Raw genomic sequence first — 20,077 nt, 5'->3', positions numbered from 1 at the left:
TTCAAGTGGGCGCCTTATAGAGTAGCAAGAATCAGCCAGGGAAAATCGAGTGACCCGAGAACAAAATGAATTTCTATCTACAATTTGAAGGCAGAGATGGGTCAGTCCAAAGGCTTCACCACACGAAGATGTTTGATCCGAGTGGATAGATCTTTGGCCAGAAGTACCAACGGAAAGGAAAGGGCAGATAATACATGGCAATTTTAGGCATGTTGTAGGTTAAAATCTGGCACTTGGCACAGATACATCCTAAGTATATAGTCAATACAATGTCAAGGGATGTAAACGGTTTGGATTCAGTTGGGATGTGGTCAATGCCATATTGGACTAAATCGATGTTGGCTAAACGGATTTGGATGGTAAAAAATCCTTACCAGATCTGCTTTTTTTTTACGTGTAAATGGATTCAGATATTCATCAATCCAATATTTGTCGGTTTTGGTAGCAAAATATCAAAACCGTATCCACATCCAATTATAATCAGATAAGGTTTTGGCTTACCAAAATGCAACTAAATAGAAAGGAATTCGGTTGGATATTAGATAAAATCATATTCATTGACATCCCTAATGTCAGAGTAGGGGATGGAATCAAAAGGTGACTTCTAGCATACTTTTATCCTTGATTGTCCAAAGGAACTCGATTGAAGCAATCCTTGGGACTAGGAAGGGAATCTTCCTAAAACACAAAAAAACAACAGAAATTAAAAAGCGTCCAAAATTACAGATGATACTCTCTCTCTCTCTCTCTCTCTCTCTCTCCACACACACACCTCTCTTAGTTTAAGTCAATCACGGAAGAATCAGACATAATTGTGTATGTCCACAATCAGCTATCCAGGGACTCCTTTTTGTCCAGTTTCATACGGCGTTGTGCATTAGCGAGCCTTTGTGCATTCGCGAGCCGTTGTGCATACAATTGTTTCTCTTGCTCCTTCTTTTCTGCAGCTTCTTCATTGAAAACTTGGATTGGTGCCCATTCAGGCCAATTCCAACTATTCTCACTCTTTTGCTTAGAATCCTCTTCCGAGACAGGATATCTAGTGCTATCCATGAGAGGCTTCATCCGCAAAACTGCATAATCTAGTGCAGTCCCAGTGCATGCAAATAGGATGGCATATCGAACTGCACCAAGCTGGCCACCTGAAATGCTAGCCATAACAGTAAGCATTGAAATCATAACCACAAACAGGTACCAAATAACTCGAGTAAAAAAGAACCTCTACTAAATTTAAACATGCTCTACTAGAGTATTTCTAGGATGGAGATGTTTCAGGCGACGTGGTAAATGTAGGAACAAGTTAACTTCATCTATCTCGAGTGCGGGCAAAAGAGAAGTAACAGTAAGGAAACCTGACCTTGAAAGCGGCCAAGAAAAGCCCCACTAGATATTCCCCCTATCACAGAGTTCACAAGATCTCCATTCTCAGAAGCTCGAAGCTCTCTAGTAAGCTCCCGTGCCCCTGCTCATACAACATTCAATGACAAAAAAGGTTCAATGATGGACGAACTACTTATTCATACATAAATTATATCACTATTTTCTACACAAATAGTCGAAATGATCAGAAGACCAGAAAATCTGCATTTACTGCAAAGGAAATGAATGCAAAAAGTTTGAACATAATATGATTCATGTGGAGACCCTTGGATAATTAAGCATTTTGAGCAACAGCCGTATACACAAGTGGATGAACCAATGGCTCTAAATCAAACAACTCTCAAAGATAGAAGCTTAACAGTGAGGAAAATCACCAATCTTCACAACAATTAAGTAAAGGTGGTATCTCCTTAACAATGTATGTATGTAATTATTATCTGAAAGTAAACGAAGACCTGAAAAAAGACATAATATACCAGCATGAAACCAGGGCTAATCTTCTCAACAATTAAGTAAAGGGGGCATCTCCTTAACAATGTATCTGCTTATGAAAAAAGACATAATATACCAACATAGAACCAGGAAAAAAACACAAATGAAAAAGAGCAGTGGCAAGAAGTCTTCTCATTCCAATGATCACTTCTGTAGATTATTTTTTGGATAAACTTCCAGCAAGAAAATATAGAAACTGCAAACTAATTGAAATATTGATGCAGACTGAGACAAGATTCCATGAGAAACTCATCAAGAACCAACCAAATCATCATCAACAAACCTTGTCCCACCTACATGAAGTTGCTACCAAGAACCCACAAAAATAGCAGTATTGCTTGATTAGGAATTCAAATTCCAAGAATTAGAAACTGTAGCTTCAATTGGAGAAACTGAAGCCAAGATGTTAGGTTGTTGTGGTTGTGGCTTGCTAGAGCACTGCACAAAGGTTACGATTGAACTGGACTCTACGCTAGTGGTGATATGGTGTTCCTTCAGGCTTTGGGGCATTATTGGAAGAGTCTCAGAACAGAATGTAGTTAGAGGTGTGAAGATCTCTAATATGTACAGGGAAGGAAATAGTGTAGTTGACCTTTTCATGAACCAGGAATGCTTTCTGAGAGCTTACAGTGATTGGCTAATGTGAGAGATCCTCCATTGCAATCCGATGAAAATTGTGCCTCAGTTTCACTGAAAAATTTGTCTAGGGCATTATTGTAAGGCTCCCTTGTATTTCTGGTCAGGTGTTCATGACAATGTTAAAGGGAATCCAAACATACCTCAAGGACAAGAAATTTCAACAGGAGGGATCACAGTGGACATATATTGTATTTTGTTTCTTTATATTTTAAGATGTCAAAGAAAGAAGCTCAAGGATGATAACAAGTCAAGTCACCTGAAGATTGAGAAAAAGAAAGTGAAGAAATTGAGAAACTCAAGAAAACAAGCTAAAAACAAGGCACAAGATGATACAAAGCAGTCTGGTGAAAGCCCCTAATCCAAGTGGACAGCAACCAAACCAAGGATGCCAACTATTAACCATTTAATATTAGCTACAAGAGGATGTCCCTCTGAATACAGCTTTGCTAGAGAGAGATCAGCGGTGCACAACAAGAACAAGGTTCAAATTTCTCAGTCTGTTAGGGTGCCTAAGCTGCATATAGCAATGCACATCCACTATTGTGATGATAAATGGCTTGTTACACAGTTACCTCATCTCCTTCAAACATGTAAAGGACAAGGGTTGTTTAAGGGTAAAGAATCATGGTGGAACTCTCGTATCTTCAATTTGTTCTTCTGACAGACCAAAAAGGAAACTTTGTCAAAGAAAAAGGGATAAAGAAAAATATGAAGTATAAACAAGTCCCAAGAAATTAGAAAACATAATTAAGAAAAAAAAAATCCCTGCCGTGGTGAAAACCCTAGGTCAACAGGAACCAACCTAATGGAGTTCAGCTCCTAGCCATTTAAATATTGGCCTACAAGAGGATCTCCATTTGGATACAGCCATGCAAGTGGTATATAGCAGCACAAACTCTATGAAAGATGCAACCACTCTGCACTTCCTGTAACTTCCACTAATGGACACAAATATAGGATGACGTTCTATACAATACGGCTGCTAGTTGTTCCTGCTATGTCAGTCTAATAAACATGAATGCAGAAAGCCATAGGGCTTAAGGGACCAATTAGCCGTCAGATTGAACCAAACAAATGTAGCATCAATATAATTCACCGGGGAATTCATCCTATTCCTACTGCCATGTTTCTAGCCTTGTAACTTCTTCAAGGGGCAGGAAATATTTCTCAAGTACTGTAATCAAACAATTTGTGAAGTTTCAACCTAGCTTCACATAACGGATGGTATTTTCTCCCCACCCATCGTCCCACATGTTTTCTTCCTCATAACATCTCACTGAGACATTTCTTATTCTAATTTCATCACGATAGTAGCTACTTTATTCCCACCAATCATCACCATAATATACCTCTAACCTTTCGCTTATATCATTGATTAACCTAATTTCATCATAACAGGATGGATGAAGGCGAGATATACTGAGAAAGGTGTAAAAAATGAATAGCAAAGACTTCTAACTTTGAGGCTTTGTGCAAAAGCACCCAAAAAGAGGCTGAAACCAAAGCAAATTTAGATGGTTCAGCAGTAATAAGGAACAAACAAGAAACATCAAAATACTTTAAGAAAGAAAATTAACAAAAGGGAACTTCAAAATTGGGATGAAACAGAACTCTAAAATTGGTTTAGGAGAATTACCACAATAGCATCCGGTCACAATAGAAAAGTTAGTAGCATATGTTGCACACAGATTGGCAACCCCAAAGGCCTCTCTACGTTTAGATAAAAGCCCGACCCCTCCACCAATAACACCTACAGATTCAAAAAGAGGAAAAATGAAACTATTTGGGGAATTTGCCGAAAATTGCACAGAATCACGCACGACCAACGATTTATCAACACGCAGAGGGCTCAGTTCTACCACGATAGATTGCATGGCAATGTTTCCAGAGATACCCATCTCGTGATTTCGAAGGCAAAGCTATATACAAACGGTTCAAAGATGGTTACCTGCAAGAAGGGTGGGCACAAAGATACGCTTATCCCAACCTTGTGATGATGAGTTTCTGGATCGTCTCCTCTCTGACATCTGATCTGGGGAAGACATGTCTCCTTCGATCCTTAAACAGTGACACCCAATCGCTGGTGGGTGTACTCTTCGGTCGACAGAGGAGACCTCTCAAACTCGAAGGTTTTACCAACTGAATGTTGGCAGCCAATATACGGTCGGTTTTTTCTTGGACTATTAAAACAAAAAACAAAGGCCCAGTCGAGGGCTTCGTTTTCTTAGCTAGAGAAACCATGGGGTGTAAAATGAGTGAGACCAAACTTGGATCTGACTAAGTGATGCGGGTATTGGATTAGGATTCAAGTTCCGGTTCAACCAGATTTTTTGTAAAAAAATCGTACCCAGAACTGATAAGAATTACATAAATCAGACCTGGTCCATACCCAGTAAAATAATATTTTTTAAGCTTTTTACATTGAAAAATTGCAGATCTTAATTAGAACTTGGGTCTGACCTGGGTTTGGTGTAAAATTTTGTACTGTACCCGACCCATTTAATAATGGAACTTCATGGATCTAACCTGGATAGTTAATCTGACCCCCTTCTTTGTAACCAAACCTTGACCCTATGAGATGCCGTATGGGCCAGGATTGAGTCATACCAAATCCGTTTGACACCCCTATTTGTAATCTACGCATGGACAGCCATAGTTCAAAACCCATAGGGAGCAACACCTGATGCAAGGTCAAAGCTGAGAGTGCTTTCTAGTGGGCAATTGGGGGGTGGGGCTCAGCTTGTTTGGTAGTAGTAGTTAGTGCACGTCACCTTGTGTTGGAACGTTGTCGGTTCAAAACCCAATGGTATAGTTGTATAACTGACCCAGCTTGCTTGCCTATAAAAAAAAAATCCTCTTTTCAATATTACGTTAAAATTGAATTAAAGATTTCTTTTAATGGTCACAAGCTTGCACTTCCTATTCCTACATGAGACTTTTGGTACTCACCCACCCCCGATATGCAACGGTCACCTACATACAAGTAGTTACTAGGTTTTTTCTAGAATAGAAGCACACAAAATACATGTTGCTTAGCATTTTCTATACTATCATAAAATCTTCTTTTCTTGAATCCAGTGCTCCTATTCCACTCTAGCTCCTAGCTGCTGCTAACTAAGCGTCTGCAAGTTTAATATCGGTTTCCTTGGGTAAAAACTTGGCAAACCAAGAATGCAAAGAACTAAACATGGTAGATGCTCATGCTTCTGCCAGACCATCTGTTCAGAACCCGTTTTGGACAGACACCTAATTGGACTATTTCTCAACAACTTAACCAAGATTGAGGTTGCACGTAGGCATCTTACCATACAGCATCATCATTTGAAGCAAAAAGAGTCTCCTGGAGCTCTACATACAACATCAACTGAAACTGGGAAGAAAATGCATTTTGTTGTAGAATAGGGGAAACAGGGAACTGAAAATGAAAGAGAAGAACGAAGCAAGGAAAAATAAGACAGGCAATTGTCCAGCAGATGAATGCCTGGAAAAGAATTCAATGGTCTACAGATTATTTGACATCAATGGCATCTTAAAAAAGATGCCCACAAAAACCAAACAAGATTCACAACTCTAAAGATGTAAGAAGAAAAGGGAAAACGTGAGCAAGCATGCAGCAGACATACTTGAATGAAAAGAATTTTAAGATTAAGCCTCCATCAAATATATGATACGGCCCACATATAAACCAATCAGCATATTTCAACAAATTTAACCCTCAATATGCATATTCCTTGGAGAGGAGCTTTTTTAGCATAGCTGGAGCAGGTTAAGAGATTTAATCAGCATAAATAAAAAAAGTAAAAAGTAAATCTTCTCCATTCTCCAAAAAAATCAGGCAGTCATAGAAAAAAAGATTCACTTTTGTTCAGCATTACACATCATATGAAACAAAAGGAGTTTTGAAGCAGCACGATCAAATGTTCTCAGAGAAAACCACACGCAGACAAAAAAAAGATAAGCTGTTATTCATTATTGCACATAATATGAAACAAAAATTATTTCGAGGCAGCATTAATAGTGAATGACATTAACACATTCTTCTTAAGCATTCCCTATGAATTACTGAAAAGATTACAACGTATCCAAATACTTTTACTATGCAGACATTCTGTATCTTTAAATTACAGTGTGCAGAACCTGTCATTCCGTATCTTTGAATTGTCATGGCTGCTTGATTAGCACCAGATGCTTCTTGTATCAGAAGGCCTATGGCATCAAGAAATAAAAAAAAAACTCAGGCATCAACTATGAACTGGTCATCATGGTTATCCCCGACTATTTGATTTTCGCCAGGAATGATCCCATTGACACGACGCAAATTCTGAATCATCTGAGACAGATAAGGATTTCCAGCACCAGGATGATCCGGCAAGCCAGATGAATGCCCAGTCCATTGCGAGAGAAGACCAAGTAACTGGTTCATAATATTTTGCTGATCCTGCATTATCCAAGCATGAAGTTGCGCCATATCGGCACAGTGCTGCGTCAACGTATCATCCATCCTCTTCTTCCACTCCAGTCGCCTTTTCTCCATCCTCTCCTCCCACTCCCTCTCCCTGACCAAATCCTCTTCTCTCCTCTTCCTCTCTCTTTCTGCACTCTCCTTCTCCAAATCTCGAATTCTCTCATGCCTTGTTCTCTCCCTGCTCTGATCCCTCTCTCCTCCTCCCACTCTTCCAAATTCCTCTCCCCTGCCCCCTCCAATTCTGCCCGGAATTGCTCCCTCCTTTGCCTCGCCCTCTCTCTCTCTCTCTCCAACCGTGCTTCGCGCTCTCTCAATTGTGCGATTTGGTTCACCAAGTGTTAATCTGATTGAGATCAGCATGGCTATGTTTCACGGAGGATCTCATCCTTTAAAGAAAGAGGAGGGCCCACTCTCTTCTTAACAGGTGAAACCGTCCCGTTGAGGACCTTATCCAGACCTGAAGCACGCTTCATCCTAGATAAGCTCAAGTCGTGAAACGGTCCATATTTCACGTTGGGTTATCGGCTACCCAAGAGGGCACAAGACTCCAGCATAATCTCTCTATTTACAGAAGACACCCAAGAGGGCACTCACTCAATTTTACTCATCGGATATACAGTAAAATTGAGTGGGTGCGCCAACCCCTCCTGAAGCAGGCCATAAACAAACTTCACGCACTCTACGCGCTTCTTCAGTGGTATCAAACCCAGAGTTAGGAGGTATGTGCAGGACCATCGCTAGATCGACATTCACCGATCAACCGTTACCAGAAAGTCAAATGCCCGGAAATAGGTCAGTGTTTTGTTTTGACATATCAGGCAGGTCACTGGATTCCAACAACTCCTATTCTTGTTTGCAAATTATAAAGAAGGCAGACCTTGACTCGGGTCTGCCCGTGAAAGTAAAAAAAAAGGGAATCGGGTTCTTCGTTTCTGCTTCTTGTTGCAAATCAATCAGGAAGGGGATTTGAGCAACCAACCTTTATGTTCTCTTTTTTTTTAAGGTCATTCTTGTCAAATTAGTCGACCGAAGATTTTATCAGTCGACTGGACAGAATGTCTGTTTTCTGGAAAATTAGCAGCAGTCGACTAATGGTTTTATCAGTCGACTGAACAGAACATGTGTTTTCTGAAAATTTAGTAGCAGTCGACTAATGCTTTTTATCAGTCGACCGAACAGAATGTTTGTTTTTCAAAAGTTTTTAGCAGCAGTCGACTAAAAGGTTTTTCAGTCTACTGATAATATTATCAGTCGACTAACTTTTCTCAAGTCGACTAAGTTTCAAAAGTTCAGATTTTCAAACGGCTCGATTAACAGATCAGTCGACCGACGATAACTGTCAGTCTACTAATAACTAACTATTAGTCGACTAACTGATGTTTCAGTCGACTAATTTTGTCGTTTTCCTGAAACTTCTAAAAGGCGTGTCTTTTCATTTTTCAAACGTTTTGATCATTCAAAATGGACTGTTTTGACACCCTTTCATACTCTCAACGTATGGAATCTTTGAACTATAAATATGAGTGCATTCTACACTCAAAAACATCAAATTCAATAGAATTATATTGAATTACTTCTTGTTTTTCACTCCTATTCATTCAAGTACTTATTTTCTCACTCACGTGATATTTTCACTTCAGTTTTTCACTCAAATCACTTTGAGAGATAGTGAATTCGTGAGTAGAGTGTTTCAACAACCTCAAAAGCCAATTGCATCTCATTTGCATTCAAAAGGAAGGCTCATAGGTTGTATTGTAAGTTGTTATTTCTTTTGTGTAAAAAGAAGGACTCCTTGGTGTAAAGGAGTTGTTTGCTTTCAGTAGGATTGTTACTGAAAGTGGGACCGGTTATGGTCTGTGTGATCTTGTAGTTTACAAGGTTGATAGTGGAAAATCTCAAGCGGGTTTTGCTTGGGGACTGGATGTAGGTCGGGTTAGACCGAACCAGGATAAAATCTTGTGTTCTTTGTGTGTTTGCTTTGAGATTTGCAAAATCATTCAATATTCCACAGAAAGTTTTAAAAGCACTATTCACCCCCCCTCTAGTGCTCGTTGCCTCGATCCTAGTGCACTTTCATTTGGTATCAGAGCACAGGTTTGCTATTACTTTGATTTGACCATCATCTAGCATGACAACTACAACATCTCAGCACAAAGAAGGAAGTTCCTTTGTTCGTCCTCCTCTCTTCGACGGAACAAACTATGGATACTGGAAAGTAAGAATGACAATATTCCTGCAATCCATGGATCTCGATATCTGGAGAGTTGTTTCAGAAAAGTACCAAACTCCATCAACTGATTTCAACCGATAGACCGATGATGAAAAGAAGACTGCTTCACTTAATGCCAAGGCAATGAATGCCTTATATTGTGGCGTTGACAAAGTAGAGTTCAATCACATCTCTCAATGCTCTACAGCTAATGAAATCTGGCATACTCTTCTCGTAACACACGAAGGTACGCCAAAGGTAAAGGAATCTAAAATTGCTTCTTTAGTTCATAAATTTGAATTGTTCAAAATGAAGCAAAATGAATCTATATCGGACATGGTAACTAGAATGACCGATATAACTAACACTTTGAAATCCTTTGGAAAAGAATATTCACAAGTGGATTTAGTCAGAAAGATTCTAAGATGTTTAACTCCTGAATGGGAGAGAAAAACCACTGCTATTGAAGAAGCAAATGATCTCAATACTCTCACTCTTGAAGACCTAGTTGGTAACCTAATGACATATGAGGTCCAACTTCAAGACAGACAAGAAGAAGAGCCTAAAAAGAAATCTCTTGCTTTTAAGGCAACTTCTGACTCAGAAAATTCTGAAGAAGATGAAGATGAAGATATTGCCCTCATCACAAGACAATTCAGAAGATTCATCAAAAAGAGAAGATTTCAAAGAAAGGCAAAGAAAGCAGATTCTTCCATTCCCAGTGAAGTAAAGTGCTTTAACTGCAAAAAGGCAGGACATATCAAGAAAGATTGTTCTCTTCTCAAATTCAAGCCCAAGGACCTATTCAAGAAGAAAAAGGCATTTCAAGCATGTTGGGATGATAGTGACTCCTCTTCCGATGAAGAATCAAATGAAGAAGTCACCAACATGTGTTTTGTAGCACAAGAAGATTCGGTACACAACATAAGGAGCAAATGGATATTGGACAGCGACTGTTCCAAACATATGACTGGAAGGCCGGAGTTATTTTCCGCCCTCCAAAATAAGGATGGAGGAACCGTCACCTTTGGTGACAATAACAAGGAAAAAGTGATAGGTATTGGTTATATTGGTAATCCAAAATTTCCCTTGATAGAAAATGTTCTTTTAGTAGATGGTTTAATGCATAATTTAATATCTATTAGTCAATTATGTGATAAAGGTTTTCATGTTTCTTTTGAAAATGATTTATGCTTAATTTCTGATTTTCAATCTAAAAAGATCATTTTTAAAGGTAAAAGAAGAAACAATGTGTATGAACTATATCTAGATGAATTACCCTCTTTTAATGAAAAATGTCTTATTGTTTCAAATGAAATTCAATGGTTATGGCATAAGAGACTTGGACATGTTAACTTTAAAATTATTTCAAAATTATCCAAGAATGATCTTGTAAGAGGCCTACCTAGAATACCATATAAAAAGGATCACTTATGTGATGCTTGTCAAAGGGGTAAACAAATCAAGAGTTCTTTTAAAGCAAAAGATATAGTTTCAACAAAACGTCCTCTTGAACTTTTACATTTAGATCTATTTGGACCATCTAGAATTCAAAGTTTGAATGGTAGCAAGTATGCTTTTGTTATAGTAGATGATTATTCTCGGTTTACATGGGTGATTTTTCTAAAAAGCAAAAATGATGTTTTTTCAGAATTTTCTAAACTTTGTAGAAGAATTACAAATGAAAAATCTACATCTATTATTAAAATTCGTAGTGATCATGGTGGTGAATTTGAAAATGAATCTTTTCTAAAGTTTTGTGATTTACATGGTATCTCTCACAACTTTGCTTTTCCTAGAGCGGCTCCACAAAATGGAGTTGTTGAAAGAAAGAATAGAACTTTGCAAGAATGTGCTAGAACCATGCTTCAAGATAAAAATTTACCAAAATATTTTTGGGCTGAAGCAATTAATACAGCATGTTATGTCTTAAATCGTGTTCTTATTCGGCCAATTTTACATAAAACATGTTTTGAATTGTATTATGATCGTATACCAAAGATCTCATATTTCAAAATTTTTGGTAGTAAATGTTTCTTGTTAAATACCAAAGATAATCTTGATAAGTTTGATTCAAAATCAGATGAATCAATATTTCTTGGATATTCTTCTAGAAGTAAAGCATATCGTATTTTCAATAAAAGAACATCTTGTATTGAAGAATCTTTACATGTTGCATTTGATGAGAATTGTGAGCAGGTTATTCCTCTAAGCGAAGAAGAAAAAGCAATACTTCAAGAAAAACCCTTGATAGAGAGTACTTCTCAAGAAAATATTCCTTTTCAACCGGTTTGGAAAGAAGTTCCTAATCATCCACATGAACAAGTTATTGGTGAAATAAAGAGTGGTGTCCAAACTAGAAGGCAGTTAGAAAAATATATTGCAAATGTTGCTTTCATATCTAAATTAGAACCAAAGAATATCAATGAGGCTTGTGTTGATGAATTTTGGTTTTTGGCCATGTCTGAAGAACTTAACCAATTTACTAGGAATGATGTTTGGGATCTAGTTGATAGACCAAAGGATCATCCAGTAATTGGAACAAGATGGGTCTTCCGAAATAAGCTGGATGAAAATGGTGAAGTCATTCGTAACAAAGCAAGGCTAGTGGCACAAGGCTATAATCAAGAAGAAGACATAGTTTTTGATGAAACCTATGCACCAGTGGCTCGATTAGAGTCAATTCGTATGATGCTTGCTTTTGCTAGTTACATGAACTTCAAGTTATATCAAATTGATGTTAAAAGTGCATTTTTAAATGGACACATCAATGAAGAAGTTTATGTAGAGCAACCTCCAAGCTTTGAAAATGAGACATATCCAGAAAAAGTCTACAAATTGAAAAGAGCTTTGTATGGACTCAAACAAGCACCAAGAGCGTGGTATGAAAGACTACGAAATTTTCTAGAACTATCTGGTTTTTTCATTGGTCGAGTAGACTCCACTTTATTTATTAAAAATCTTAATTCAGATATTCTTATTATGCAAATTTATGTTGATGATATAATATTTGGTTCTACTAATGATTCTCTTTGTAAAAAAATTGCTAAAGCTATGCAGGAAGAGTTTGAAATGAGCTTGATGGACGAATTAAACTACTTCCTTGGACTTCAAATAAAGCAAACTGAATAAGGAATCTTCATCAATCCGGCTAAGTATACAAAAGAACTTCTCAAGAGATTTGGGATGGACTCATCGAAATCAAGAAGGAATCCTATGAGTACAACTACTTCTCTTGATAAAGATGAAAATGGTAAAAGTGTAGCTACTAAGCTCTACAGAGGTATGATCGGATCTCTATTATACTTAACTGCTAGTCGACCTGATATTATGTTTAGTGTTTGTATGTGTGCAAGATTTCAAGCTAATCCAAAGGAATCTCATTTAACTGCAGTAAAACAAATTCTTCGTTATTTGAAAGATACTTCAGATTTCGGTTTGTTTTACCCAAAATCATCTTCCTTTGATTTAGTTTCATATAGTGATGCAGATTTTGCAGGAAGTAAATCTGATCGCAAGAGTACTAGTGGAACTTGTCATTTCTTAGGAAATTCCTTAATCTCTTGGTTTAGTAAAAAGCAAAATTCAGTATCACTCTCAACAACTGAAGCAGAATATATAGCGGCTAGTTTAGCATGTTCACAAGTACTTTGGATGAAACAGACCTTAAAATATTTTGGTTTGAATTACTCCACAACAACTATTTATTGTGATAACACTAGTGCTATAAATCTTTCGAAAAATCCTATTCAGCATTCAAGAACTAAGCATATTGAAGTTAGACATCATTTTTTAAGAGATCATGTGTTAAAATGAGATATTTCTTTAAATTTTATTTCCACTAAAGAACAACATGCTGATATCTTCACTAAACCTCTTCAAAATGAAGATTTTATGAGAATTAGGAGAGAACTAGGTATTTGCTCATTTTTGGATTTATAAAAATGCTGATTTTTGAACAAAATCTCAAAATCGCACTATATTAGTCGACCGATAAAAATCTAGTCGACTGATGTTTTATATTTTGGAATGTATCGCACCATATTAGTCGACCGATATATTTCCAGTCGACTGATGATATTTTTAGAAAAAGTCGCACTTTTTAGTCGACCGATAAAGTTTTAGTCGACTAAATTTTTTTTTAAAAATATTTTAAATGAAGGGACCCGACACCCCTTGGATGTGTTTTAAAACCCGTTTTTTAAAAAAAAAAAAAAAGAGGCATCATTTCATTTCATACCTTTTCGTTTTTCTTAAAAACGAAAACCCCTCTTTCTCTCTTGCCTCTCTCTCTTCCGAAAAACCCTCGGAGTGTCGTTCGACTCCATCATCGCCGGGATTTTCTTACCATAACAGGGAGACGACGGAATCTTCTGACCGTGATCTTGAAACGCCGGAATCCTCTTGCAGTGACTGGCGCATCTTCAAAACACGCCGGAACTCTCTTGCTGTGTTTTAAAATAGAGATACGAGTTAAAAGTCTATTTTGCTTATGCTATTTTTGCCCTTACTCTTTTTTATTCTGATAAAGGGGGAGAAAAAGATAAAGATAGCATTACATTGAAATTGCAGGAGATCTTGAGAAAAAGATGATAGCAATTACATTACAGGAGATCTTGCATGAGAAATGCAAAATTAAGAGAAAAAGAAAGCTTTGAATGAATGTATTTCTAAATGCATGAAGAAATGATGAATGGAAATGCAAACCAATCAATATGTGATATATGTGCTTTAAATGTGCTAACTTTTAATGTTTTGCAGCATATTGATAGGGGGAGTAAAATCTCCATCTATGCATCTAAATGCTTCATCTTTGATTAAGTTTGTCATCATCAAAAAGGGGGAGATTGTTACGACAATGAAGCCATACATGGTACTTCAAGTACAAGGTTTTGATGATGAGCAAGTGGAATCAACTGCATTTCAGCTAAGGCTATGAAGAAATTGAAGAATTCGGTGAAGAATCTTTGAAGACTTATGTGCAAATGTTTAATTCATTAAAAGTCTTAGATTCTTGTAAGAGCCTTACTTAGAGTGCATATTTAGGTTGCATTTCACCTTAAAAGTCTTTAGAAAAAATTTTCTAAAAGAAACTCTTTTGAAAAACTTTTTAGAAAACTCTTTTCTTAAATTTTCATGTTTATTAGTCGACCAATAGACTTATCAGTCGACTAATCCTTTCGCGCCATATTTTCTAAAAAGTCATTCTTGTCAAATTAGTCGACCGAAGATTTTATCAGTCGACTGGACAGAATGTCTGTTTTCTGGAAAATTAGCAACAGTCGACTAATGGTTTTATCAGTCGACTGAACAGAACATGTGTTTTCTGAAAATTTAGCAGCAGTCGACTAATGCTTTTTATCAGTCGACCGAACAAAATGTTTGTTTTTCAAAAGTTTTTAGCAGCAGTCGACTAAAAGGTTTTTCAGTCTACTGATAATATTATCAGTCGACTAACTTTTCTCAAGTCGACTAAGTTTCAAAAGTTTAGATTTTCAAACGGCTCGATTAACAGATCAGTCGACTGACGATAACTGTCAGTCTACTAATAACTAACTATTAGTCGACTAACTGATGTTTCAGTCGACTAATTTTGTCGTTTTCCTGAAACTTCTAAAAGGCGTGTCTTTTCATTTTTCAAACGTTTTGATCGTTCAAAATGGACTGTTTTGACACCCTTTCATACTCTCAACGTATGAAATCTTTGAACTATAAATATGAGTGCATTCTACACTCAAAAACATCAAATTCAATAGAATTATATTGAATTACTTCTTGTTTTTCACTCCTATTCATTCAAGTACTTATTTTCTCACTCACGTGATATTTTCACTTCAGTTTTTCACTCAAATCACTTTGAGAGATAGTGAATTCGTGAGTAGAGTATTTCAACAACCTCAAAAGTCAATTGCATCTCCTTTGCATTCAAAAGGAAGGCTCATAGGTTGTATTGTAAGTTGTTATTTCTTTTGTGTAAAAAGAAGGACTCCTTGGTGTAAAGGAGTTGTTTGCTTTCAGTAGGATTGTTACTGAAAGTGGGACCGGTTATGGTCTGTGTGATCTTGTAGTTTACAAGGTTGATAGTGGAAAATCTCAAGCGGGTTTTGCTTGGGGAGTGGATGTAGGTCGGGTTAGACCGAACCAGGATAAAATCTTGTGTTCTTTGTGTGTTTGCTTTGAGATTTGCAAAATCATTCAATATTCCGCAGAAAGTTTTAAAAGCACTATTCACCCCCCCCTCTAGTGCTCGTTGCTTCGATCCTAGTGCACTTTCACATGCGACCTCATCGAGAAAATAAAGAATAAAAAAAAATAAAAAAATAAAGACATAGAACACATACCCGATCTGGGGTCTACGACAGACATCGGAGGGTCTCCGGTGTTTTTTTTTTTTTAATAAAACAAAAAAGGGTTCCTTGGACGTCGTCACTGATCGCCGACAGTGATTATTCAAAAAAAAAAAGAGAATTTTTTTTTTCTCTTTTGATTTTCTCTTGGATTTGGGAAAAACCCAATTTTTTTTCACAGAAAGGGTTTGATTCCCCGACCTCTGTAACAAAAAAAAGGAAAGTCAGGGTCTCCATTTCCTTTTTGAAAGGTCACCTACAACAGGCGACCTCAACAAAAAAAAAATCAAAAGAGGTTGTCAGCATCAGGCGACCTCTGAAAAAAAAGAAAGAGGAAGAAACATTTTTTTTAAAAGTTTTCTTTTCTTCAGAGGATCGCCAGTTACCAGCGACCTCTGTTTCTTTTCAAAAAAGGTCGTCGACATCGGGAGACCTCTGTAAATAAAAAAAAGGAGGGGGCGGGGGGAATACAGTGGGTCGCCGGAATCAGGCGATCGATGTTCTTAAAAAAAAAATAGAAAAACATACCTGCTTTTTTTTCACCGCCCTCGCCTAATGGCGTGTCTCTCGTCGTCTGATTATTGTTTTTTTTCGATGATTCACCAGCAAACTGAACGATCTGTCTCTTTCTTTTTTTGGTGACTTTGGTAAAGATTCGGCATTCCTGCAGAATCATTCCGTCAGCTTTTTTTTTTTTTTTTCGATGAACGAGCCGAAGGAGATCGACGTTCTCTCACAAACTGAAACAAAAAAAAATGAAAAAAAAAACACAGACATAGATAGGCCCTTTTTCTTCCATTTTTCCAGCGAACGACCAGTGGTTTTCTCACTGTCTGAAACAAAAAAAACAAAAACTCAAATTGAAGCCTCTGATCAGCAGAGCTTCACCTTTTTCCGGCGATCGACCGGTTCTGCTCTCTTTTTTTTCTTTTACGACGAACGACAAAGATCAAATCGGCATTTTTTGCCCCCTGAAAAAAAAAAGTTGAAAGCTTTATCTAGGAGCTTCCAACCTTTTTCGAGAAACACAGTATTTATACCTGTTTACAGGTAAAAGTACCAGATTACCCCTGGTCTTTTTTGTAAATACCAATTGTACCCCCAAACAAGCAAAATTACCTATTGCCTCTGGTCTTTTCAGGATTTTTACTCAAGTCCAAAACTCGATTGAATTATGTTTTTGCCCCTGCATATTTACGTTAATGCTTGTTCTGGCCTATTGTAGTTTATTTGCAGTATTGTCCTTGCTTTTAATTTAATTGTCAATTATATCCCTCAGTTATAAAATTATAGCAGTACCTTTAACTTTGTTGTTTTTTACTTTTTGTATCCCTAAATTACAACAGAAGTCCTAGTTTTTACTGGTAATTCCTGAATAGGACTCAATCTAAAAAAAAATCTGAAACAAGGTCAGTTTTCTGATTTTTGCAAAAAAAACCCTGCTTCCTTTTAATTCCTATTTTTTGGGGATTATTATTGCAATGTTTTCCTCTATTTTTTTTGAAATTACAGAAAAATGCTTAGAGTTTGCAAATTAGCTCAATTTTAGTGAAAATAAAAGAACTTTATTGCAATACATTTTTTTTGTATTTGCATGATATAGTAAGACTGATATAATGAAATTTTTTATTATGAACATGATATTTTATGCATTCATGTCTGATATTTTTTTATCTATCTACTTGTTGAATGTTGCACTTATACTTATCATGTTTTGCCATTTTAAAATAACCTAAAATAGAAAAATAACAAGTAGCGTTTGTGCCACTGAATTAGCCAAAACCGATAAGCTTAATGACACAAATTTTCACATTTGGAAGAGCAAGATTCGTCTTGTTCTAACTTTGGAGGGCATCGAGAATGCCCTCACTACTGAAATGAGGGACTATGATGATGAAGCTAACCAAGAGGCCAAAACAACTTTCTTAAAATACAAAAGGACCAACATGTTAGCTAGAACCATCATGTTAACTTATTTGAATATTACTCTACAGTTAAATCAATGTTTGAAACCATCTCTAAGAAATATAACACAACCTCTGAAACCCATATTCAACTTCTATTGTAGCAATACAATTCATGCCGTATGCAGGAAAATAATAATGTTGTTGACCATGTCAATAAAATGCTTGTTATAGCCAAGGACCTGACAATTGTCGGGAATGTAATTCCTGACCGGATGCAAATATCCACCATTCTGCATAGTCTACCATCTTCGTGGAAAATGATACAATACATGTACTTAAAGGTGTCAAGTTAAGTAAAAATGATAGTCCAGGTGATGGACAAGAAAGACTAAATGTCCTCTATGCTCAAGCTGTCAAAAGCTTGATGTATGATATGCTATGCACTAGACCAAATATCAGCTTTGTTATTGACCTCGTTAGTTTCTACCAGAGTAATCCTGATTGGCCACACTGACAAGCGGCAAAAAAATATTTCAATATTTAAAAGGCACTATAAACTTGAAATTATGTTTTTAAGGTGATTCTTTAGAATTAACTGGATATTCTGATACTGACTTTGCAGGCAACAGAGATGATAGTAAATTCACCTTTTGATATGTTTTTCTCTTGAGAGGAGAAGCAGTTTCCTGGTCTTATAAAAAATAAGGTTGTGTAACTCAGCATAATCAAGAAGCTGAATATATTGCATTCAATACAGCTGCAACGTTTGCCGTTTAGATAAGCCACTTCATTAATAATTTGAAGTAGAAAATAACCAACGGGCCAATCTAGATTTTTTGTGATAATCAGACTCAGACTGTCTATCTCTTTTATGAAGAGTGAAGCTGATAATTTAAAAAGTAAACATATAGTAGTAAAGTATCATTACATTCATGATATGATTGAAAGAAATGAAATTAAAATCAGCTACTTACCTACTTGATCCTGGATGAAAAACTCAAAATATAACTCATTCATGACCATGTTTTAAGGAGGATCACATCAGTTAAAGAGAGAGGAGAGCCCACTCTCACGTTAACGGGTGAGACCATCCCGTTGAGGACCTTATCCATGGATGAAGCATGCTTCATCCCGGATAAGCTCAGGTCGTAAAACGGCCCTTATTTCACGCTGAGTTATCAGCTATCCAAGAGGGCGCAAAACTCCAGCGTATCTCTGTTACTCAAGGGATATAAAGTGAAATTGAGTGAGTGCGCCAACCCCTCCTGAAGCAGGCCTTAAACACTCTGTGCGCTCATTCACCAAGAACTCCCACACTCGCTGCTCGACCAACCTACCCTCACCATTTCCTCCTCGCCAATCTCTTCCGCTTCTTCCCCGCGTTCACTGGCTCAAAATCATCGAACTCGAACGCCTCCTTGTCTTCCTTCAAATGGTTCCCATCATCCCCATCCTTACCATCACACTCAAACCCCATTCCCAACCCCAACAACCCATTTCCACCATCAATCCCCCTGATACCATGCTGCAATAAATCCGCATCCAAAGAAGATCCCAAATAATCCATCTGCGAGCTCGCTGCCGCCTGCCGAATCCGATCATTCATCGCACCAGAGCTTCTGGGATTTGCCCCATCAACAGAATCATCAAGCCCTGGAAGCACAGACCCAAACACATCCTTGTATCTGAGAAAATTGGGCCAGTGGGTTAGGCCATCCACCCAATCATACTCTTCCGGCCCGCCGCCGCCCTGATCAGGAGCTACCATGCTGTTCTTAATCTTCTGCTTGACACCCAAGTATTGATGCCTCATGTTCTGCACCTTGGTGGACACATCCTTCCATGTCCACTGCCAGGGGAAGGCAATTGGGTCATGGTGAGCCATATTCACATGGGCAGCGATGGGTCTGAACCGCTTCTCCCTGGTCTTCATCCTACCCAGTGTTCTGTCGGCAAGCATCTCGGCGTACTTGTCTATGAAGGTCCGTTCTTCATTCTCACTCCAAGTCTTCCTTCTCAGAGGCATAATGGAGGGAGGGTACTCATTTATCTTCGATACCCACAAAGGGAATGAAACCAAATAGGCGTAGAGCAGCAGAAGCACGAAGAAGAAGAAGAAGAAGAATGCTCTGACCTTTAGAGAAAGTGAGTCGTCTTTTACGCAGATTTTGGGGCTATTCTGCAATGGGTTTAGTAGCAAAGAGCTCCCCCACGAACCGAAGGATCAAGAGGCCTGGGATGCCGTTCATTGCCAAGATGAACGACAACCAAAAACACCCATTAAACTGAAGGGCCCTACCTAAATGGGTCCCACTGGTCTTTTCGAAGCAGTTCCACTTTTTGCATCAACCGTTAGGAAATTGACGGCTGACATTTGTTCCAAACACCATGGAATTTTTAGTATCGTTCATCTTGGCGATGAAGCGGCACCAAGGCTGCATGAATGCTTTTCTGTCCAATTTACCTTGGACCTAATCTAGATTGGGGCCATCCATGGCCTAACATAATTTTTCTATTCCACTTCTCTTGCTTTTTTGTTTTTAAAATAAAGAGAAACCATTGTTATGGTTCAGACATTCCCCTTACGAGGGGGGAGGTGGTTTTTTTTATTACTTGAAGAAATCATATTTGGGATCCT

The 20,077-nt window shown here is 37.6% G+C and overlaps 1 protein-coding gene across 2 annotated transcripts; it reads right to left on the bottom strand.

Moving 5' to 3' along the window:
* Positions 1–536: 536 nt before the first annotated feature.
* LOC149843224 (uncharacterized) lies at positions 537–4,633 on the bottom strand. 2 transcript variants are annotated; one of them, XR_016431119.1, is made up of 5 exons: positions 4,460–4,633; positions 4,148–4,261; positions 1,358–1,462; positions 773–1,142; positions 537–678 (listed from the first exon to the last, which is right to left on the bottom strand). XR_016431119.1 is itself a non-coding variant. In XM_090001744.1 (4 exons), the coding sequence occupies exons 1-4, from the start codon at positions 4,554–4,556 to the stop codon at positions 829–831; spliced, it is 630 nt and encodes a 209-aa protein (XP_089857870.1). In that variant the 5' UTR covers positions 4,557–4,633; the 3' UTR covers positions 537–828. The 2 variants fall into 2 exon arrangements, 1 of the variants encoding a protein (XP_089857870.1); XM_090001744.1 differs by having other exon boundaries at positions 537–1,142.
* Positions 4,634–20,077: the final 15,444 nt, after the last annotated feature.

Source organism: Nuphar pumila, chromosome 3, assembly GCF_984573655.1.
Source record: "Nuphar pumila chromosome 3, dmNupPumi1.hap1.1, whole genome shotgun sequence".
In the NCBI taxonomy this organism is placed as follows: Eukaryota; Viridiplantae; Streptophyta; class Magnoliopsida; order Nymphaeales; family Nymphaeaceae; genus Nuphar; species Nuphar pumila.
This window is presented reverse-complemented; position numbering and strand designations above follow the sequence as displayed.

Excerpts from the sequence above, each read along its gene's own strand:
- LOC149843224 (XM_090001744.1), bottom strand. The coding sequence starts at position 4,556 with ATGTCTTCCCCAGATCAGATGTCAGAGAGGAGACGATCCAGAAACTCA. Across the intron at positions 1,463-4,147 it reads TGTGACCGGATGCTATTGTG|GGGCACGGGAGCTTACTAGA; the intron begins GTAATTCTCCTA and ends TTGTATGAGCAG. Across the intron at positions 1,143-1,357 it reads TTTTCTTGGCCGCTTTCAAG|GTGGCCAGCTTGGTGCAGTT; the intron begins GTCAGGTTTCCT and ends CTAGCATTTCAG.